The sequence below is a fragment of the Paramisgurnus dabryanus genome, chromosome 16, assembly GCF_030506205.2.
Source record: "Paramisgurnus dabryanus chromosome 16, PD_genome_1.1, whole genome shotgun sequence".
NCBI lineage: Eukaryota > Metazoa > Chordata > Actinopteri > Cypriniformes > Cobitidae > Paramisgurnus > Paramisgurnus dabryanus.
The window spans coordinates 34,221,746-34,246,212 of NC_133352.1; the positions used below are offsets into that span (position 1 = coordinate 34,221,746).

Consider the following 24,467-nt stretch of genomic DNA (forward strand, 5'->3'; position numbering starts at 1 on the left):
TCCCAAGAGCTAGGTTTGCTGAAAATAACCCAGCATTTTTTTGTATAATAAAGTGATAACAACAATGCATAAGTGATTTTTTTTTATCTTTAAAACCTCAATATAGAAAAAGAACTGAAAAAAGTTACTTTCTCTCCCATGGCATCTGGCTGCGAAACCTGTCTTGGTACTTTTTAAAGGATGGTACGGGTTGGTATCCCTCACACGGTGCACTCTGGGAGGCACGCGACTTGTTCTCTACCCTACGAGGTGTTTTTGGATGAACTGAATTCATGTCTGCATGTTAATCTCTTTAGTCCACCAGCCAAAAGGCAGAGAGCACATTACAGTACATCAAGATGCTGCGCTCCTCTGCCTTTCCTTTCACAGATCCCTACAGCAGAGTATCACAGCATGAATTCATCTCAAGACTTTCTGCCCCCTGCTGTCGGTGTCTGGCTGAGTGTGTGTCTGTGTCTTTGTGTGAAGTGTATTTGTGTCTGGATGGGTCACAAAGAGTAGCACGCCGGCTCTGCAGTTCATTCAACACGGGTAACAAGGTGAGTCTGTTTGACTCTAGATTGGCCCGGCTCTCGACTCTCCAGCCCCGAAGGCTGTCTCCCGACAAGCCAGTTTCTATCTTCCTTTCTCTATTTTTTCCTCCTTTTTCCCCATGCTTTCTTTCCAGGGGCTCAATTATGGAAGGATGGTTCTCAAGCGCCCAGCGAGAGCAGATCAGCTGACCCGGGAGAGCAAGCCATCCGACAGGTCCCCTAACAATGATAAATCACATACGCACACCGAGGCTGGTGAACAGCGGTTCACCGCACACACACACACACACAAACATATACACCCTTACTATACTAATAAAGAACTGGTATAATGTGCCAACATGCCAATGGAGAGGAAGTCAATAGATCAGACTACCGCTTTAAACAGGTGTATAATCGGGGTTATAGGGCGGACAGGGGCTAGTTGTCACACGGAGAGGTTGTATTAATCTCAATTACTAACAACTAACAAGTCAAATATCCATTTGCACCACTGTTTGTTTTCTCTAGCAATGGATTTGTATGTCGATCTGTGTAAAACTTCAAATATGAATACGCCAGTTTCATCCAAAGTGCATTCAAATTATAATACTGTATGTGTGTTCCCTGGCAATCAAACCCATGACCTTATGATGCTTGGATGCAGATAAAATGTAGCTGTTTTTACAAATAAACACAGACTTTGTGTTGCTAATGGAGATCACTATTTGACATTTTTAAGACACGCTGTAATCCAGGTGTCCGAAAGAGTGGATCTCACAGGCTGTTAACCTCCTGGCAACCTGGGACCGTCTGCGAGCATGTGTGCCGAATTCCAGCGAGAAATACAGGACCTGAATCACTTCCATATTCCTGATCTATCTGGACAGAAAGGTGCATGCTGACGGCCAAACCCGGGACTGGAAATGAAATTATAGATAAACCTGATACACGTTTGGCCTCGGCAAAGGTCGCAAGGCAAGCGCAGCTGGGTTTCTGAATGTAGGGGCCGTCACTGGCAAACATACACATATTACACACACAAAGATGCACAAGTATTTGCTTTAAACAAACAATTTCAAACAGCAAAGATATATAAATAACACAATATAAGTGGCACAAAAGCACAGCTTGAAACATCTCGCATGGTTACTTTCTAAACCTTTTTATTTGTTTATTTATTTGCTTATTTGCATGCTCAATTACTTATTCATTTACTTAGTTATTTATTTACCTACTTACTGCTTTATGTATTTGCTCGGTTATTTATTTATAAGACTGTGTCAAAAATTCTCGGCACCAGGAGCAAAATAAAGGCGGGGGGAAAAAGCTTATTGAGTTTTCCCCTTGAATGTATAAGTATATAAGAGGTGATGGCTGGCTCTCCCCTCTCTACAAATCACAGCATCAAAGCAGCCAGACAATGTATGCTCACTATTAGTATCAATTTACAAATAAACTGCTTTTTTGGTGACTGGATCTCAGATGTCAGATTTTGATAAATGGTTTCAATTTGGCAACTGTTTCAAAATGTCAGTCCGCATCAGATCTGATCCCCTCCTACACCAGCGCCCTGCCCGAAAGAATCTCTCTCACTTAGCTTCCCGCCTTTTTAGGGGAAAATAATCTTTTCATACTAACCAGGCGGGAAACCGCCCAGGGCACCTGACTGCGCATTCAGTTTTTTTGCATGTGTGTTTTGCATACTCTCATGCATATCTCCTTTTTCTTTTTGGTTTGTTTGCTTGTTGCTGCCCCAAAGTGGCAGCGAGCAACCAGCATGGATGTAACCTCCATCTCACCCTCTCAAAGCCAGCATCACACGAACATTCATTCACACGCCTGTGTGCGATGTTGCTTCTACGCTATCAAACTCAAGACCCTCAGGCTTTGAGAATCAAGGTTTGCTGTGCAAACTCCGGAGAACATTTGAAGAACACATGTGGCTGTTTTTAAATTTATTTTAAAACGCACATTTTGATGTAACGTTGAACACACTAACCTTGGGTAACCTCTCCGGGTCTCCGGGATGACGAGGAATGACCTTTTGTAACCTCTGGAAGCCGTAGTCTATGGTGGGTTCGTTCAGAGCTGAAGGAAGACACAAAATATATATTTGATTTAATTGGACAAGTTTCTCAGACAGAGGAGATGATGGCGTTTTTGTTATGAACCCAGAATTGGTATCAGTGTTTGTACATTCACATTTAAAGCTGCATTAATATTTATGCATTTTGCAGACATTTTCATTCAGGTTATGCAAGGTATACATTTTTTATCAGCTGTGTTTTTTTATGTGAACCGAACCCATGATGTTGGAGCTACACACGGCTTTATATTTGTCCCCTATGTGTTTAGATTTGTCCCTGTGGCATCAATCCAGGCTTCCTCCTGCACAAATTTGTTTTATGAAGTGTTTAGTAAGACCCTATGGCCTTTGCTTCCCTCTTCACGCTTCTTATTGTCACAAACTCTAACCTTTCCTGCCTAATTCAATTCCTTTCTTCTCACTCAACTCTTCTCGCAGTTGATTTTATTCCGCTTAGCCTCTCTTCCCCATTTGTGCGAATGCGAAAGCCGAAAGAAACACCCGGAAAGAAGTTAGGGGATATTTCTCCATAATCAAGCCCATTAATCATAAAAGGCTGTCAAATTTGACTTTGGGGACAATTTGTCAGCCTTCTTGCCCGTTCCTCTTTTGTCACCATTCCTTCTTGTATTCCGTAAGGATGATTGACAGTCCAAACGCCGGCAAGTAGAATACCTAGTTTGCGCTAATATGCATAAGCGTCGCTTTCATGAATAAGAATAAGGTGGCTGCGCGGGAGCAGGGGCATCTTTTCAAAGGGCCCGGCGCCGTTTGTCGTGCGCTGCAAATAGATGTTATTACCATTATAACAATATTTGTTTTCTTTCCTCGTGAATGGCCCTCGCCGAGCTGCTAAATCAAATTTGTTTGAGCCGTTTCACAGAAAGGAGGAGAGAAGTGCTCGTGGAGTGAAGGGTTGGGGAGGAGGGGGGTGTGTGGTGGTCTTCGGGACTCTGTGGCGGTGAGAGAACGGTCTCTCGGGAGGCTGTGAGAAAGGTGCCGTTGATCTGGTTCAAGAGAAATGTACACTGATCTAATGCAGTTTGATTAGGTTCAGTAAGTGATGGAGGTGTCAATGTGTCATTTTTGAAAAGTCTGCCATGTGATAATAGTCTGTATCTGTAAATAAAAGTGTCAGGAAAACAGTGTAGTTAAAGAGATGGAAAGAAAGAAAAGAAGTGAAAGAAAATTGAGGAATGAGAGGAAAAAAGAACAGAAGAAAGAAAGAAAGTAGGGAAGGAAAGAAAGGATGAAATGAATAAGGAAAGGGAAGATGGTTGGATGAATGGATGGAAGGAGGGAGGGAAGAACAATAATAGCAGAATTAGACCAAAAGATCTAAAAACAGAGAACGAATGAAAGAAAGAAAAGGAACAAAAAAAGATGAAGAAAGGAGGAAGAAAAGAGGATATGATGAAAGAAAGGAAGAAAAAAGACGTAAGAAAATGAAGGAATAAGAGAAAAAGAACAGAAGAAAGAAAGAAGGGAAGGAAGCAAGGAAAGAAAGGATAAAAGGAATAAGGAAAAAAGGAAGGAAGGATGGAATAAAGGAAGAACAATAAAAGAAAAAGAGTAAGAAACAATTCAAACAAAAGAACTAAAAAAGAGAAAGAATTTGTTAGAAAATTAAGGAATGAGAGGAAAAAAGAACAGAAGAAAGAAAGAAGGTAGGGAAGGAAAGAAAGGATTAAATGAATAAGGAAAGGTTGGATGGATGGACGGAAGGAAGAACAATAATAGAAGAATTACACCAAAATAACTTAAAAAGAGAATGAAAGAAAGAAAAGGAACAAAAAAGATGAAGAAAGGAGGAAGAAAAGAGGATATGATGAAAGAAAGGAAGAAAAAAGACGTAAGAAAATGAAGGAATAAGAGAAAAAGAACAGAAGAAAGAAAGAAGGGAAGGAAGCAAGGAAAGAAAGGATAAAAGGAATAAGGAAAAAAGGAAGGAAGGATGGAATAAAGGAAGAACAATAAAAGAAAAAGAGTAAGAAACAATTCAAACAAAAGAACTAAAAAAGAGAAAGAATTTGTTAGAAAATTAAGGAATGAGAGGAAAAAAGAACAGAAGAAAGAAAGAAGGTAGGGAAGGAAAGAAAGGATTAAATGAATAAGGAAAGGTTGGATGGATGGACGGAAGGAAGAACAATAATAGAAGAATTACACCAAAATAACTTAAAAAGAGAATGAAAGAAAGAAAAGGAACAAAAAAGATGAAGAAAGGATGAAATGAAGGAAGGGAGGAAGAAAATAGGTTATGATGAAAGAAAGGAAGAAAAATATAGTAAGAAAATAAAGGAAGGAGAGAAAAAGAACAGAAGGAAGAAAGAAGGGAAGGAAGCAAGGAAAGAAAGGAAGAAGGGAAGGAAGAACAATAAAAGAAAAAGAGTAAGAAATAATTCAACCAAAAGAACTAAAAATGAGAAAGAAAAAAAATTGTTAGAAAAATAAGGACTGAGAGGAAAAAAGAACAGAAGAAAGAAATAAGGTAAGCAAGTAAGGAAAGGAAGGATAGGTGGAGGGATGCAAGAAACAACAATACAAAAATTAGACCAAAAGACCTAAAAAAGAGAATGAAAGAAAGAAAAGGAACAAAAAAGATGAAGAAAAAATGAAGGGAAAGAAGGGAGGGAGGAAGAAAGTGGTTAGGAAGAAAGAAAGGAAGAAAATATATAGTAAGAAGGAAAAAGGAAAGAAACGATGAAAGGAATAAGAAAAGTGAAGGATGGATGGATTGATGGAAGGAAGGAAAGAATAGGAACAAAAAGATGAAGAAGGGATGAAGGGAAGGAAGGGATGAAGAAAGCGGTTAGGAATAAAAAAAATTAGTAAGAAAATGAATGAGGAAAGGATGAAAGGAATAAGAAAAAGGAAGGATAGAAGGAAGGAAGATAACAAAAAGATAAAAAAGACAAATGGATAAAAGGAAGAACAATAAAAGAGTAAGAAATAATTAGACCAAAAGAACTAAAAAAGAGAAATAAAAGGAAGGAAGAAAGAAAGAAAGAATAGGAACAAAAAGATAAAGAGAATTAAGGAAGGAAGAAATGAGGTTAGAAAGAAAGGAATGGAAGAACAATAAAAGAATATGAAAATTAGAACAAAAGAAATAAAAAAGCAAGAAAGGAAGGAGAAAGAAGGAAATAACATCTGTGATGATAGCAATTTCACAAATCAATCACATAAAACTTGTACTTTAATGAACCAGTGGACAGGAGACACAAAGAGGAGGGGTTTGTCTTTCTATCACCCCCCCAAGAAATTAAGCCCATTACTTCTCTTATTAAAATCCCCCTGAACTTTGACCCCAGCGCCCCATTGGCTGCCTGCAGGGCCTGTGTCCTCTCAGCCAATCGATACGGCTGCCTCCCGCGGAGAAGTGGGAGTAATTGGAGAGTGTGTGTGCGCGGGCCGAACCCTGACCCCGCCTGCATTACACAGCCCATATGAAGATAGATTGCCTGATTTAGTGTAAACATATGCTGCAATTCTAGCCATCAGTGCCACTTTCTCTGTCGTAATTTGTATTGATTTTTTCTCCCTTCCTCTCAGCCATCCACGCGCCTTTGCGGTGCCTGACGTGTGATTTGGAAAAGGGAAAGATAATGCAGTTCGGTGAAGAGGTGGCAAGAGGGCGAGCACGAGCGAGCGGGTGCGTTAGATGAGACGAAGAGAGGGATGTATATTTATTATTAATTTAATCATCTCCTTATTGCAGGCGCTGTGGGGCTGCATGTCTCTTTTCTCTCTATCTCTCACATTTGAACAACAGAGCAGATCCGCAGAGATCTACTGATGCTAAACAGAATGTGGCTTTGGAGCGCGAGGAAACCGTGGAAGATTAATATGATTTCCCCTTTCAGATGTCCAGTGGGACACTACAACACAATGAGATGCCACAAACAGGATAGAATTGGGTAAAATGGATCTCTGTATACTTGTACTGTATCTATAATGCTTTCTACAATCCTCTTCTCGCGTGTACCGCAGCGTAACCCAAGATCAAGTCTAAATCATCTACGCCCTTCGACACATCACAATCCTCTCACGCAAAAACAGAGAACGCTTGACCTATAGCAGGCAGTTAACCTGGATTGCGCACGGCTCGCCGTGGCTCGATCTATCTAGCAAATTAGACATTGTGCGTGCAACTCTCAAATCAATCCCAGCATACCTCTCTCGTCTTATTACACGCTACACAGAGGTCATATAGGGCTCGCTGGGCAACCACGCAACACTTACCAACTCATGATAGACTAATGAGTCTGATATTGGAGAGAATTAAAAGAACAGACATTACCAAAAAATGCTGAAAAATATAAGCGCTCAGATGCAAAACGCTCTAAAGGTGTCATGTCATGTTTTTTAAATGATCATTTTTGATCAGACTCTTAATGGATTCTGTTTTTTTCTGATTGGCCTGAGGCTGGGAGTAAAGGGGTCGCACACCGAAGTCCTGCGTCACATCTAGGACAACTTGGAGGTATCATACACCGGAAGTGCGCATTAAATAGTGCGAGCTTAGTCAGATAGCGTCTACTTTAATATGCAAAAAATACGTTAGCAGCCAATGTTAATGATATTACACAGCAGCCGAAAATAGTCCTCTTAGTAACTTTCAAAGGCAGGGAACTACTTTCTGCCTCTGCATAATATCATTGCACCTCCTGCAGCCATGTTACAGCAGCAAAGTACTTGATTATTACGCCAGTTTGAGAATATAGTTCCTAGCCATATGTGACTATAAAATCGCAAATCTTTTTTTTCTCTTGGTCTTAGTAAACAATGTACAGAGTTAAGTATTATATAGGAAAAATATTGAAACTCTTTGGTTCTTTTTTAGCGCGATGCTAATGGTCTAATCAGATTCAATGGATTGTGCTAAGCTATGCTAAAAGTGCTAGCGCCAGACCCGGGAGATTTTTTAATAAAACAACACCCCTTCGTCATCTTTTTTGGATAACTTCTCTCGTGATAGCAAAGCGTCCATTGAATGAACTCTTCGGGATCTTGCCGGAAGTAGTAGGTCATCCGGGTACTACTACTGTTTTCCAAATACTATGAATTCGGACATACTGCTCGCCTCGCCTACTGCTCTTTGCCTACTATATAGTATGGAAATAGGCGGTTTTGGACCGCAGCCTTGGTTGAAATGGTTTTAATAAGGTTATTCCTGTTGCTCAGGTAATAGAGCATGGCACTATAAGATAGGTCATGGGTTAAATTCCCAGTGAATGCACTCACTCAGTGTATAGTTTGAATGCACTGAACTTCTTAAAGGGGACATGAAAGTCATGAAAATCTGACTTTTACATCTTTAAGTGCTATAATTTGGTTCCCAGTGCTTCTAGTAAACCATTATCTGCAAGCATGTGAAAAAATAGGTAATTGAAATTTGACTCCCCTAGTGATGTCATAAGGGGATCTTTTTATAATAATACCATCTCTTAATCTGTAACTATCCAACCACGGCACTGCCATTTAGTGCATAGAAAGAGAGAGAATAATTGACAGTACAATTAAGGTTCAATTTCAACAAAGCACCATTATGGTGATCAGTGTTTGAATTTCATCAGCTCATTTGCATTTAAAAGGACACACCCAAAAAAACGGCACATTTTTGCTCACACCTACAAAGTGGCAATTTTAACATGCTGTAATAAATGATCTATATGGTATTTTGAGCTAGGACTTCACATTAGTACTCTGGGGACACCAAAGATGTATCTTACATCTTTAAAAAGTCTTGTTAAATGTCCCCTTTAATGCATAAAAGTTACTGAAACACTTGAGGTTTAAAAGTCATTGTGAGTTGGCCTGCATCTCGATCAGACCTCCAAAAACACTTCATTTCCCAAACCTCTGAAAATCGCAATCCCCACTATACCAACCCGTCTACCGGCAAATATGTATACATTTAGTCTGCATTTGTTTACATCGATGCTCTCCGTTGGGCTTACAAGTATTTACCCTCTGTTTTTCTATTTACATTCTCCTGTCCCCACTTTCCAAAAGGGCCCCTGACTGATCATGTTTCTCTTCTCCCTGATGGCGTCTGTCTTTACAACATGGGAGCTGTTTAGGTAACATATCCATTCCTGTTCTCTCCTCTTTAAGCCACATGATGCTTTGATTGTAAGCATAGTCACGCCCCTCGGCCACCATCCTAACCTTGCATTTGCGGCATTCAGATAGAGGCTATTTCTCCTTTTAACACAGACTGAACGATTTCAGATGGAGCCCACAGTCCGTCTAAAACACTTGATCAAGCCCTGCTCCATCTGTGGGAGGCGCTTTGATGGAATGGGGAATTTGATGCCAGGTTGGATTCCAACACAACACGCCTCAATTTCTCATTTTCATGTGCTACATGATTGATATGGGAGAGAATCGCTCCGAGCGGCTCTTCCACCTGCAGATGGGTAGCTTGCACTTAGATCGGTCGTCTACTCTTTAGGGGCAAGACATTTGCAGATGCACAACGGGGTGACGTGATGGGTGTGAATGGAAAGGAAGTGATTTGTTTTCCTCCTCTAGTCTGTCAAGTGTCGCTCTGCTATCGCAGTGAGGTCGGCGATCTGGCATGTTGACAAACGTCTGAAGACCCCCTATCGTGTGCCATTGATTCAAACCCATCCGTCTAGTCCTTGCATCAAAAAGGTTGCGACGTGCGAAAATAGATGCAAGCCCATGTGGCCATGAGCTTCTGCTATGGAGAAAAAATCAGAATGCACTTCACCCACCACACCACTCTGAAGAAATAAAACAAGAAGTGAGATTCAAAGTGCAAGTTCTGATCAATCATTACGGACCGCTCCCCCATCTCTAACCCTTGCAATCCTCAAACACCCCTACCTCCTCTTCCCTGGATGGATCGATCTTCATAGAAATTTCATGAACTTTAAACTGTGATTGACAGTAGAGGCAGGCCGCGCAGGCTTCTTTAAAGTGGAGAGCCACCAGGGAAGATGAAGAGAAGCCCACCCCGGCCCCTTCAAGCACACAGACAACAGAGATCTCCGCTCACACTGAAACAAACCACACACTTTTAATTACGGCTTGAACGCACTTCGCTGTTATGGCAGCAATTAGGAAAGCTGAGATACGTGGTCTGACCTCAATTTACCCCTGTGTGACATCACACCCTGAAACACTGTCTGGCTTTATTGGGTAGATCACCATCAAATGATTCTCGCTTACTAAAATAAAAGGGGCGTGATGGGGCAACTTTATTTCAAGAAATCGCAAGCTTGTTATATCACTTCGCTGGTGTCTGTCATCACATGTGAGATAAGATCAGTGGGATGTAAGAAGAGGATGTGAGCGTTTGATGAGCTGCAAAGGGCTTTTCTCCACCAGGGGATTGTGCCTTTGCTCAATTCATATCCCTATCAAAGGAGTCACTTTTCTCTTTAAGAGGAGACCCTTGGAACCAATGCTGGGTAATTAGTCGTTTCACGGGGGGACACTTTAGGCTGTGACTCCAAAATAATAACAGGCTCCTCAGGTGGTGTACCAAGGCACACTTCCTTGACGTGTCACTCAACGTAATCAAGGCGATACAGAGGCAATTACCCAGAAGATGATTAACATATCTAGCCGGCGAGGCAAACGGATGCAAGCGGTAATCATTAGGACAGCGTCACTTCTTGGTCTCCAAGGAGAGGGGAAGAAAAAGAGAGTGAATGAGTGAAGTTAAAAGAAGGGAGCTGGAGTATTAACATCACCTCTACTTCACTTGTTTTGCTTTTCCACAAGTTATGTACTTTTAAACCACAACTTCTTGTCTTGCACTAGCGTTGTGACATGCCAGCGCGACCTTACGGATTATGAAAGGTCATGCATTACACGTGTGAAACGCACACTTCCACATACAACAATGTTGTTTTTTGGTGAAAATGATTATTCTTTTGCTAGATAATCGCCTTGGTTGGGATCGTTTGGAGCCCTTTGAAGCTGCATTGAAACATCAGTTATAAACTGCATTGAAACTGTAAACTGTTAAGGTTCACTTCAGCTACTATTAAAGCAACTGACTAACATTTACTATAGTCAGTATGATATTGACAGACAACCTCCTACAGTGAGACTCTCGAACACATCCAAACTGTGAAGTAACCATATGTAATAATGACATCATGCCAGGTCCTGTTCTACGTGCTCAGCAGCCCTGCGTAGCTCATCTAGTGAAACGTTCCACTAATGTGTTCCATCTGCCAGTACTGAGGATGAAAAGGTAACAAAGTGGCCCATTGTTCCACGGTCTGGGCAACAAGTGAACTGCTCCTGGTCCCTCTCCGAGCTGCCTCTATAGGAAAGGCCTTTGAGAAACATCAGGCACCGTGTCCACCGAGCTTGTGCCATTAGACTTAAGTGCCAGATTTAAAGAGCCTGTACGCCGGACGGTGCCAAAACTTCTGGCTGATGTGAGAACACAAAAAGCAGGTTCCAAAACCAGCCAGTGATTTTAAGTTGCATACCAGCTGGGCTCTCCTTGGTTTTCCAATCAACTCTTCTGGCCCCAGGCTGTGGCAATTACATTCACTCAAACTAGATTGAGAAAATCTTTGTAGTGTGGCTTTGACATCCAATCCCACCCTTACACAGATTCCCAACGTTTGTTCCAGCATTGCATCCCTGCATTTCCACAAGACTCTCAACAGAGATGCAGCTCAAAAACGTTCATAAGCCCTATAAAGTTTTACCCTTCAGTTTTGGCAATACCCTAATGCATGAAGTGTGTCCTTGTGCACTGCAGATGAAGATTTAGCGACCAAAAAGAAATCCACATACGCTCAACTTAACCCCCTGGGAGCAATCCAGCCTAGTCTACAACCCCATGGTGGCCATTAGCTTCAAAACAACCACCTTTCTACAGTTGCTGCTTAAAGGAGAGAAAAAGGACAAGGAAACTAGTTGGGCAAGTGGACAAGAAGGTCGTCAATTCTGCCACTGTCCAACCCGACACCCTATTTAGGGCACCCCATACTTTTTTAAACCAAAGGTCTTAACCGGCAAAGATGCTACAGCTCTTGTTTGCAATGCCAAAGGCTATCAGCCTGAAAGACATCAGGCATGTTCTGACAGGCAGTTAGCTGCCCTAGAGACCAGTGTACTTCATATTAACAGTCCCGCACCTTCAGTACTCTCAGCCGCTGTCTCCTAGATATTGTGCAATTGCTTGGAATGCATACAGCACCGCTAGGGGAATAAAGCCTCCATCATGGAAGGATGCTTCAGATACAACTGATGCATATCCTTGACTGCAATTAAATTAATCAAGTACAATTTTATGCGTTTAATGTTTTTTAGATTCTTAATAATGCCAAAAAAAATTCCTTAAAGGGGTTAGTTTAATCAAAAATAAAAATTCTGTCATCGAACAAACCTGTATACATTTATTTGTTCTGCTGAACACAAAGGAAAATATTTGTAATGACGCAGGAAACAGAAGCAGCATTGACTTCCATAGTAGAAAAAATACTACTCAAGAATTAACTTTCTAATAAAAACACTATTCAAACTGTTGCCTTCAGGTTTCACAAACACATCTTCTTCGGCACACTGCTAGCTTTTTATGCTAAAAAGCTAACAGGCTATAACAGACTGGATGCATGATGTACTACGATTCTGTCATCAAACCGAATACATTACTTCTCGTCACATGCGTTATTATGATTACTACGGCAGTGGCAGTAAGTAACTGACGATTGGGAGGGTTGTGTTAGCGTAAGCTGGATCCATGCCGCCAGTCTCAAAGCTTGTAATGTATAGATCAATGTGGCCGTAGGGGAAAGACGATCAATGGCTGTTGAGTTATTGCAGTATTTGGCTACTGATTTTAGAGAGCTGTGTTTTCCCAGGAAAGTCAATACCCTCAGGCACTTCACACTCATCTCGCCCTCCTTCCTCCAAACCTAACACCTGGGGAGTCTAAACCCCTGGAGAGAGAGAGAAAGAGAGAGCGAGAGAGAGAAAGAGACAAGCGCTGGTAGACTGAAGGACTTAATGATGCATGCAGGCAGAAAGCAGAACTAACACAGAATTGAAGTGAAGAAGATCTCTCCGATGGGAGAACGAGACAGAAGAGGGTAAATGTGAGAAAGAGTGCGGTAATAGTTATCAGGTACCAGCTGCAACACAAAAAGTGAGAATGGACTTAACGTTCTGCTAATCTTACAAGATGTCCTAACTAGCCCGTGCCACAAGAGCCAATCTTTGACATATCCCGGTGGTCCTTTAGCTAGTGCTGAGGAGTACCTGGGGGGGTCAATCAACAAAATGCCTTATACACATTGTATTGGACATAATCACCTAACCTTTAGAAGTCTGATCAACTGTGTTTGGATGATTAAAGGCGGGGTGCATGATCTCTGAAAGCCAATGTTGACATTTGAAAACACCTAAACAAACACGCCTCTACCCCAATAGAATCTTGACCTTCTTTTGATAGACCCGCCCCACACATACGCAACCCAGGCAACGATGTCGGTTAGTAGACACGCCACTTACTTCTGATTGGCTACAAGTGTGTTTTTGTAATCGGCCAGACTCCCTTTTCCAGAGTGTCCCAGAGTGCCTTTAATTTACATTTTTTTTGTAGCCTTTTCCTTTTTTGTATAATAATATTTATTTCAATTCATTTAGTTCAATGACATCTATAAATTATGATTTTTTTATTGATGTTGATTTTAGTGTAAATGGATCTTTTCAAATGCTGTTAATGCTATAGTGCCGCAGGGATGACATATTTTGTAAGCAAACCCGGAAGTGAGTTAGCATTTTAGCACTTCCTGCTTCATCGTCCAAAAGTCATTGGATTTTTTAAATGGGGTTTTGGTGTAACTTTTTAAATACGATCTTGGGTTAACATAAGCCCAAGATATTTTCATATCATCAAAGGCATAAAACACACCAGTAATACCTCTACTCGTGACTTTTTAAAGCTTTACAAAATCTGTCGGAAGCTTTGTGGTGATGCTGTTGATGTCGAGAGACCGTAGTGTAGTTCACATGTAGCCTAAGGCTAGCTTTTCATTTCTAGTAAACGCGTTTAGACTTTAAAATGTATAAAGGTTTTGTTCGTCTGTGAAGATTATCTTGTTGGACAAAACATGTACATTTTATAAATAGGGCTGTCAAAAGATTAATCGCAATTAATCACATACAAAATAAAAGTTTGTGTTTGCATAAAATATTTGTGTGTAATTATTATGTACACATAAATACACACAAACAAGTTTTTTTTTTTAATGCATGTTTGTGTATTTATATATAGAAAATAATTACACACAGTGCACACACATATATTATGCAAAAACAAACTTTTATTTTGTATGCAAATAATCGTGATTAATCTTTTGACAGCCCTCGTTATAAACTTTTGTGAAACACAGAGCTTATTTTTTTGCCATAATCCAAAAATCTATGAAAAAAAATGAATGGGCTTTTTGGTGAGAGAACCAGTTCCCTGCTTACTTTCGGGTACAAAAATATGTCATCCATGAGGCACTCTATAAACATAACCTCAATGTCATGGTGCGTTCACACCAGCTGCGAATAAAGCGATTTCGATATTATGCAAAGACGCGATAAGACATCCGTTGCATGAATTGAGCATTTCGAGTGTGAAACGCACGAGTTGAAAAATCTGAACTTTGGCGGATATTCACACCGCTTTAACCAATCAGGAACTTGCTCTAGTAGCAACATGATTACGACGTAATAATGTCGGCTATATTTATATATATTCAAGCTAGCTAAAACTGGCAAATTGAGCGTATTCGTGTCTGAAATTCAGGCGTGAATGATGCAAATTTCACGTGCGAATGAAGTGAGTTAACTCAAAATGTTCATCATGATTTATTCGCTTCATTCGTGTCTTGTATGAACGCACAGTCAAAGGGTTTCAGAGTATTGTAGCTTCCCCAACACTAGCGCTAACAACAGCAATGCAACAGCCAGCAGTTTCATAGAGGTGCAATTTTCCTACAACAGCTCCAGATGCTTCAGTCTGATGAGATCACTTCCTGTGCTGATGTTAACACTACCATCCCACTTGCACAGAAGACATGTCTCAAAGCATTGCTACTTGTCTTTCTGCTCCCTGCTCCGCCAAAGATAAGACAGTCAGCTATAATCAGCGCAACGAGCACATTGGCTCTCTTTGATGCATTTCTGGGGTCCATTACTGGTAATGAAATGAATATGATAAAAATAATTTGTGTCTGAGCATAGATGCCAGTTTCTTCGCTTAATGTACAGTACGCATCCACCAAAATCCCCTCCCAATCCCTGCGGCCCGAATGCTTAATTTCTGATGACCTAAATGTATCCCTTTCAAAACATTCAAACTGGCTGGCGTTCATTTGGACGCGTCTGACGATAAGGAGCGAGTTTGATTCGAGCTGGAATGCGGTGTAAAGTTGAGCTCACTGGGGCTTATGGGAAATCTCTTGTGGGAAAGACATCACTGAGGTTAGATGCTCTCTCGTCAATTATACACAGTCTGCCTATTTAGTATTTAAAAGCCTGCTTTATTTCACATTCATGAATATCACACATCTCTGGCACAATAAATAAGTTGCTAGACGGACAGCCGTGCATCCACAAACTAAAATATGTATGTGTGAATCTAATTTACAGTGTACGAGAGATGCATTATGGGAAACGAAAGGATTATGCATGCAGTGTCCAAAATAAAATATATGAATAAAGGTAGTTCACACGTTCAAACGTGTAGAAATTTTACACAAAAGGAATGTTTGTAACCAAACCAATCATGAGCCCCATTGAATCCCATAGTATTCTTTTATCCTACTATGGAAGTCAATGGGGCCTCTTATCGGTTTTTTGAGATATTTATTGTAGCTATGTCTCCACTATGACATCTTGTTTGACCTTACATTTAGTTCTATCTCTGCTTTCCGATTCTAAGATATCCTACAGTTCTTTATTATTCATCTTTAACATTTGCAACAGCGCCTTTGCATTGAGAATATTCTTTTGAACTTTTTAAGCTATTCTCAATGCACGATTCATAAAAGCGATGCGCTGTACAGCTGTCAGTCAAATCACCTTCAGACATTAGCATTGCAAAGGAACGGCCGACAGTAAGACAGACTCGTCCTCTCTATTGTAAAAGTGTCTCTTTTTGCTGCTTACACGGCCAGTGCATCTGAATGAGAGGCGGGTTGAACAAAGAGAGTGGGAAATACACTGAGATAAAGCTGATGTTTTACAGACAGACCGAACACAGCCCTGACATTTTCTTATCGGACCAAACAGTCCTAGATCTGACCTTTCGCCTTCCTTGACTGGCATCTGGATTAATCGGCATATGAAAAGCATCGATTTGACTAAATGATACTCGCCCTGCCTGTCGGACGCAGGAGAACGGACATTGGCCAAAGCTTAAGACACAGCCGGTATTGTGAACCCAGCGTGTCATCTTGGGAAATCGTCTTTATGGACAGAAAAGCTTGCATGCTACAATACTTAAGGACAAAAAGATCAACCTGTTAAAACGTGATAGAAATGTATTGTGATGCTGGTACTGTAAACGCTCCAGGCGGTGGTAAGTGTTGTATACCTGTGTAGACAAAGCGCCCCGGAGCTCCTTTGCAGAATTGCTTGGACTTGTAGGAAAGTGTGACCTCCACGACCCCAGGGATGTGTCTAGGGGGTGTCTGCACCCGGATAGCATGAGGTGTGATGAGCTGGAAGCCATCGGAGAACACGTTCAGTGGTCAATACACAAGCACTTTCTCCAGTATATAAACAAGTGATATTGGAGCTAAAGAGGGATTCGTTACTTAAAAGACACAGCTTATAGATTTTAGCCGTATATTGTGGAAGATGCTGTAGTTTTTTGGCCTCTGAAAATGGGAGTCATTAAACGTTAGGTTCCCAGCAAGCAATAGCCATCGTTTCACCATCCAGGTTAACTATAGACTCGATATGAGTCAGGCTATGAGTAATTCACTTTCAGCCAAAATAAACTTGAATTTTGTTACATCGTTTTTACCAAGATAACTTGCAAGATGATATGATACTGTATGGGGTTTGGCTTCATTTATTTATTTTATTTCATTTATTTTTGGGCTATGGTTAGATGTCTATAAAATTTGTACTGATGGCCCAAATTTTGCAGAGTTTTAGACTAGACGTCTGCACTGTGTTTGGACAGCTATAAGAAGTCTTTAATTGCAAAATTGCTTGAAACCTTTTTATTTTTAAAAATAAGCTTGATCAACAGTGTTGGGGAAAGTTACTTTTAAAAGTAATGCATTACAATATTAAGTTACTCCCCAAAACTTGCATTACTTAGTTACTTTTCATGGAAAGTAATGCTTACATTACTTTTAAGTTATTTTTGCGTTACTTTTTCTTGGCTGAGGCTTGATCTCTTTCAGGCCTTGCAGGTGTTTTTTATATAACAGGCATATTATATAACATAATGTGACTACGTTTAGTTTAGTTTAATTCAGTTAATTTTTTAATCAAATTAATTAAACTAAAAAAGTAACTTGCATTACTTTTTTGAAAAAGTAATTTTTCAAATGCGTATTTTTACTCGTTACATCAGAACAGTAATATTACTACGTAATACACGTTACTTGTAATGCGTTACCCCCAACACTGTTGATCAAAGTATTTCGAAAACAAGAAAATAAAATAGTTAATTTATAGACGGTTTCAGCAGTTACAACATAAACAAGCGGCTTTCGTGGTCAACACATTAGCAGTAAACTCCGCTAGGAATAAATAACACTTTTAATAAATAAAGTACTTTAAACATAGTTTATTTATATAACAAGCAAAATAAACAACATGTAGATTACCTAGAAAACCAAAACATTGTCCTTTTCGACTAGGTATTTGTTCAGTTTAGCAACTAGTCAGACCATTAAACAAACTGAAACCGGAAGTAAAGTTCGGACCAGATGGGTATCACGTCACCGCACGTGCGTCCGATGAAACAGTCTATAACCGTAAAACTACTTATTATATAAATGGATGGGATTTTCAAAGCTTAATAACTTTGTATTTTATGACGTACCTCACTCCAAACAAGCATTGTGCCGAAGACCACCTGTAATCCATCGAAAAAGTTGTCGCCAATGATGATAACGGTGGCTCCCCCGGTCGTCCACCCCTCACTGGGGCTGATGGCTTTAATGCATGGAGTGGCTGCTTCGGAAAACAAGATCACATCACATTATCTGTGTTAGACAGATGTCAATGCTTTTTCGCAGTATCTTTTGGGAAACTAACCGTATGCACACCCCAAATGCGAATGAAAAAATATTAACAGTAAGTCAGATGACTGTAAGAGCTCATTTGAAGCTGTTTGTCCTTTGGTGTCTATGCACCACTCAGCTCAATAAAACCATTAAGTTTTTTCGTCTTTTATCGTAAATCCGTCTACAGTATGAGCAGGCAGTTTGGAGGCAGACAGGCTGACTGAATGACTGGCCCAGTCTCCACTGGCTATGGACGGGAATTGATTGGTCGCTGCTCGGCGAGCTAACAGCCAAACCAACAGTGCTTTACTTAAAAAGCATCCAAAAGTTTTAACTTGAGGTCACTTTTGATTGCTTTTGAAATTTCTCTTTGTTGTGGAGGTAAACATCTGTGCAAATAGGGAATTTTGTAGAATCCTGTGACAATAAGTAGATGAAATAGACGTGATTTGCATTCACCTGTTGGTGTGAAATGGAACAGCTGTTGCCTTTTTACTATCTGCATGGGTATTCTCGTGCGTTAAAGATGAAAGCCTACACGTTTCCTACAATGCACTGCTGTCAGTGACTTCCCATCTTCAGAGAATTACTAAACAGTTCTACTTTCTGTTTTCAATTGGGAAGATTTTCCCACAGAGTGTTCACACACCAAACAATCGCAGAGCTCATCGCAAATTTCTACATGTAGGAACTGTTCTGAGGTCAGCGGGGAGGTGAAGTTCTCAAATTTTCTTAGGTGACAATACCGAGTACAGCTCGACCCTACAGATGCACAGGACCTGATTTATCTTTACTTTAAAAATACACTCTCAGAAATAAAGGTATAAGAAGGTACAGTAGTTGTCACTGGGGTGGTAGCTTTTCAAAAAGTACCTAAAAGGTGCATATTGGAACCTCAAAGTAACACATTGGTAAATTAGAAATACATAGTGGTACCTCAAAAGTACATATCTGTACCAAAATGGTACATATTAGGACCTTTTAAAAAGTATCGTCCCAGTAACAACTTTTGTGTTTTGTTTCAGAGAATGTACGATCCAGCTAACCCTGAATCTCATGCTGTATGCGTTCCGATAGGACGGCAAGATGGAAATAATCGAAAATCACATATGATATTGATGCAGATAGCAGAAAGACTGGCGAGACAGACAATTTTTACTTTTTAAATATATTTAAATATAATTTATACAAACCTAAAGCCTTATCGCATTGCATACCCCAGGTAAAAATGAAGTACACTTCCATAATGTACTTAAATGCTCTATTTTCGCTCACTAATTTTGTACTTAACTCGTTCCCCGCCAGCCATTTTTTGAAAAGTTGTCTGGCAGCATTTTTTTGTGATTTTCACAAAAGTTTCACAAAATGCATAAACAATAAATATGTTAAACAATAAACAAACAAACAAAACTTTTATAGACCAATTTAGAGTAGACGTCACAGTTACGTCACTGCAAGCTGCGCGCGTAATGCGGTTGCAGAAAAACAGTGGAAATGAATTAGACACGAGTGAAAAGAGCAAGATAACTCACTAGAAAATGTCCTGTTGTACTGTTAAGTGTCAGAATAAGAATGCCAAAAAAGATGGCTTTCATTTTTATAGAATACCATCATCGAAGACATCATTTGAAGATAAACGTAGGTGTTTATGATTACAATAAGCCCTTAAACGGACAGAATGGAGCGAGGAAATCATCTGGAAATCTTTTAATAATTAGAATAGAAAATAAGTAGAGAAGATATCCGGAAGTCTGATCCCTCCATGTGTTTCTTATAGCGTTTTTATCACATTACAATTGTAATTTATTCAGAATAAATGTTTTTTTATACTGAAAAAGCAATAATATCACAATTTTTTAAAAATATTTCATACTTTTTTCGTTTTCTATTATTTCTTTTTATTTCCTTATATCTTAGCTTATGTCTTCTTCCTGTTTGTTCTAAAATTATTATGTTTACATACTTAATAAATATATAAATAGCGCGCGCACACACACACACACATGATGTAAAGTGTTATTAATATATAAACAGGCCTTTTAAATGCATGTTAAAACATAATACTTTTATAATAGTTTTATAAAAAACACGTATATAAGGAAGAAATAATAGAAAACAGGAAAATGATGAAATATTTAATAAACGCTATTATATATAATACATAGTATTGCTTTTATATGTACTTTAGTGATTCAGACTGTAAAAATAATTGATTTAGCAAAAAAGAACAATATACATTACATACATGCATATCAGCCAAGCCATTTAAACTTTTTATCTATCTAAAAAATAAACGTAACGTGATTAAAACGCTATAAGAAACATTGCACTAAAGGGAAACATAGGGGAATCAGACTTCGACAGAACACCGGATCCATAAAAATCACGGTTTAATGCTAGAACACTTCACAACCCTACTGCGGAGCAGTCACTTTCTGCAACCAGTTTGGCTCCGCCCACAAAAAACGTCATCTCTGTTTGCAAACACGAAATTGGTATATATATATATATATATATATATATATATATATATATATATATATATATATATATATATATATATATATATATATATATATATATATATATATATATATATATATATATATATATATATATAAAAGCATATATATATATTATTATTTTTTTGCTTATAAACTCTTAAGTGTTTGCATTTTTGTGAAGGAATTTTGAGAAAATAATGGTAAAAAAATTGTAATTTAATAGAAAAATATCCATATTTAAGCATTTATAAGCAAAAAAAAATATATATATATATAAGTGTTTGCATTTTTGTGAAGGAATTTTGTTAGAGATCAGATTCAGAACGATTATCAAAACATACACAGAGTGGATAATCGCGGTATTGCAGATTAACATAAAAAATCAGGAACACGTTTTTTTATGTGAATGTTTTCTCTTAATTGACGAGATAACTCGTCAATGGCAGGGAAAGAGTTAATTTATTCGCAGTGGCGGCCGGTGATTTCTTTTTCGAGGGCGCACAATGCGAAGCTCATCACAACATGTATTCAGCCCGTCATGTGTGTGGCTCGTCATGTCAAAATATGTGTTTGGTGGATCGTGTAAACTTATGTGCATCATGCGGCATGTCAAAATACAAGCCTGCTGCTTCAAAGGGGTTAGTGATAAGAGATTCTCACTTTTGCCAGATACTCGCTTAATCTCATGTGTAATCAGAGTTTAGTGCTAAATTAGTGTCTTGCGAGTATTTTGTGAACTTGAGCGTCTCATTACCCTTTTTATCATAAACCCTCATTTTGACATGATGCATGATGCACATCATTCACATGATGCAATAAACACATATTTTGACATTACAAGCATCACACGACACTCCGAACACTTATTTTGAATTCACGCCCATCGGAAGAGAAGTTACCGGCCTCCACTGTTCTTTAGTCCTCCTTAAGATACTCGTAACTCGAATATTAACTAAAATGTGCTAAAAATAAGTACTTAAGAAGACATTTTAGTATATTAAGTAGAAAATTAGTGCACAAAAATAGAGCACTTCAAGTACATTATGGAAGTGTACTTCTTTTTCACGTGGGACCGTTTATTGCTTTATTTAGCAAGTCATTGCATACCGCACATATTTCCCTTCAATATCACGCAGCCTTGAATTTCACATAATAGGAATTTATACGTTGCAAATAATAATTAGGCAGATGGGAAATATCAGGAATGCGTGCGTCTTACCTTCAGATGGGTCCAGGCGTCTCGCCCTCCGCCCATGTTTGGAGTTGTTGTGGACGAACATATTATCTGAAACGGCCAGGACATGACCATCGACATTCACTGTAGTGGAAACCACCACCTACAGAGACCAAAAAGCAATTTAATTGTCACGTGTCCAAACCACACAAAACCAGCTGTTTTTTCTATATTATGTATACTCACCTGAAACCTCCTCATGTCTCTGGGGTTCCCTGCATTTTTCAAACAGTTCTGATTACACTTTAGGAAGAATTTCAGGAAAAATCTGGAAGAGAAAAAACAGACAAACATCTTTCATGTGTGAGCTGTAACACAACGAGACTTCATAGGCCTTACAAGGAACCGTATGCATTATTTACAATCGGCAACCCGTCGTACAATATGTGGCGCACTAATAGCTGTCCGTAAGTGATTTAGTCCGGTCTAAATGCAGACTCGTAGCAGACGTTCGTGTAGACACAAGATGTGTAATTAGAGATGAGGTTTGATTTTTCATCCTTTATATTGAAGACTAACTTGGCCTTGTTGATTTACTCGTTTTTTTTTACCTCACCCTGGCACTATTGATCGGGAATGGATATCAATGAAGATGAGCCATAATAGCCTCCTCTGCTGGAGGTAGGCTACAGTAAGAAATGGATTGCAGTCTTAATGCATTTCCCCTGGCTTGTTATCTCCATGCATTCATCTCCAAGACTATAAGCCCCACTATTTTGATGGAGTGCTTTCCTTTTAATTGCCACATTATCACAATAATAATCCGGGCAGTTAACAACCAGCAAGGTCGCAGACAGCCATGTCACATTAACCACAGGATAACCTCCATCGCTGCCACCCCACAGAGCGCACGGAGCGAGGGATGCTGGGGGAAACGGTGGCGAGAGAAGCCCCGTCTGCGAAATAAATGGGCGCTATCTTCAGACGGCATTGATTTCTCTCTAATAAGACAGTAACAATATCTTTAAAAAAACACATGGTGCTAACTCAAGCAATTTTTCTGAATCTCACTTTACCACATGATATAATCACAATATATACTTTAGACCCTTAAAGAGAGAGGAGGGAAAGATAGGGAAAAAGAGAAATCTAGCGAGAGAGGGAGAAAGCCTGCTCTCTTTAGCTAGTATCGACTGATACTCGATCTGGGTTGGTCTGTTGGCTGCTAATGCCCTTTATGGCCATGGAATACAATAATAAGGGGGAACCCATCCCTGAGCTCCATTCATATGATATTGGAGTCCTTGGAAGGAGAGATATGGATCAATAAGGATTGAATTAAAACACAGCAGGAGACAAGCTTTGTAAGTGAAACTCTTCTCAGATATTAGAGAAGAACCGTGTTTATCACCACCCTGGTCACCATCCAAAAGTAGAGAACGCTGCACGGATCGGAGGGCGAGATCTGCTTAGCCGGTCCTGGATCGGCAGAGACCTCGGAGCGAAGGAATACGAAGAAAGATAGAGAGAGATAGATGGCGAGATGTGGGAGCGGAGGGGGGAGAAGCGTGTGACGCGTGTCTCGTAGGTCTAGACTTCTCCATCTGCCACTGGGAAGAAGTTGACAGGGAATGTGAGATTCCAGGTCTCATCCTGGAAAAGCGGCAGCACTTCAAAGCAGGCCGGCTCCCTTCGGATCAGGGCAGGACTAGCCCAGTGTTTGGAAGTGTGGGGGGTGCTGTTAGATGACAAGGCTCAGGGTGGAATGGAGATCTCAGACAGGAAAATGGGGGCGAGTGGAAAGAAATAGGCAGGACAGGTTTTAAATGGGTCCAGTGTCACTAACAGACATTAAAAGGAATAATCTAAGTTAAAAACAAGCTGGATCAGCATTATCTGCTGTCGGCCTGCAATCTAATGTCACAGAAAATGATTTAGACTTAAGGGTAGTTTTTTATAAACACCGTTCTCAACTAAAAACTGTTTATTTACATGCCAATGGCATTTAAGGGGGCCTGAGATTATTTTTGAAAAGTATGTTGCATGCATACATTTTAGTGATTTTTGCGTATCAGTGTGAATGGGTTTTTTATGAAAATGTACCGTTAGACTTCAGTACTCTAAAACTTGATATGGAAATGCACTCACAGTTAATGTCAAAGTTCTTGTGCATTTATCTTCATTGACCTCCATTATAAATGCAACTGTTATTTGTATCAAATGTCAATTTTTGTACTATTTTTAATAAAGTAACTCAGCAATTAATTCCTTAATATAATAACAAATTTACAAATTTACAAGATTATGACGTTGTGCGGATGCTGTGGTGTAGCGGCTCCATATGTGAGCATTGTAAGTTTAGGGTCTGGCTTGCATCATTTCCCAATTTCTTTTCCACTTCTCTATGTCATGTCCTTTCTTCTCTCCCTGTAGAAAAACAGCTGAACAAGCCTAGGTCTGTGCAACCTGAAAACCTGTTGAGTAGGGCTGGGTTCGTTAGAAATTTTAAAACTCCGGTTCTGCCTAGTGATTCCCGGTTCTGATTCCGATTCCATTATAATCAAATAATTTTTCTAAATATTGCACAATATTTAACTCTTTCCCCACCAGCATTTTTCATGATTTTCACAAAAGTTTAATGCCTCCCAGAAAATGTTCTTCTTTAAATATATGAACAAACAATATATCAAATGAAAGAACAGCCCTTCTGCTTTCAAACTAAAAATTCATCCTACCTTCATTAGTTCTATTTTTATCACCTCTCATATATGGGTAGGTTTTTTCAAAAACACAAAATTTTAAGCAAATTTAAAGCTGAGATAATTAAATTTGACAAAGATCAGATGCAGAGCGATCCTCAAAACATACACGGACAAAAAATTGTTTGCCCTAGGGCGATACTTCCAGGGTTTATAAGTTGCAGAAGAGCCAACTAGTGGATAA

At 39.5% G+C, this 24,467-nt stretch overlaps 1 protein-coding gene across 3 annotated transcripts in view; it reads right to left on the minus strand.

Annotated features, from left to right (window-relative positions):
• Window positions 1–24,467, minus strand: part of LOC135719407 (transcription factor COE3) — a 105,177-nt gene that overhangs the window by 15,938 nt on the left and 64,772 nt on the right. For 2 of the 3 annotated variants that reach the window (XM_065242114.2, XM_065242098.2), the window contains exons 7-11: window positions 21,771–21,852; window positions 21,570–21,687; window positions 17,663–17,796; window positions 16,193–16,319; window positions 2,515–2,603 (exon numbers count right to left, since the gene is read on the minus strand). In XM_065242114.2, coding sequence (XP_065098186.1) covers window positions 2,515–2,603; window positions 16,193–16,319; window positions 17,663–17,796; window positions 21,570–21,687; window positions 21,771–21,852 — 550 coding nt within the window. The remainder of the gene's footprint in view (window positions 1–2,514; window positions 2,604–16,192; window positions 16,320–17,662; window positions 17,797–21,569; window positions 21,688–21,770; window positions 21,853–24,467) is intronic. The other variant, XM_065242106.2, reaches the window with a different exon arrangement.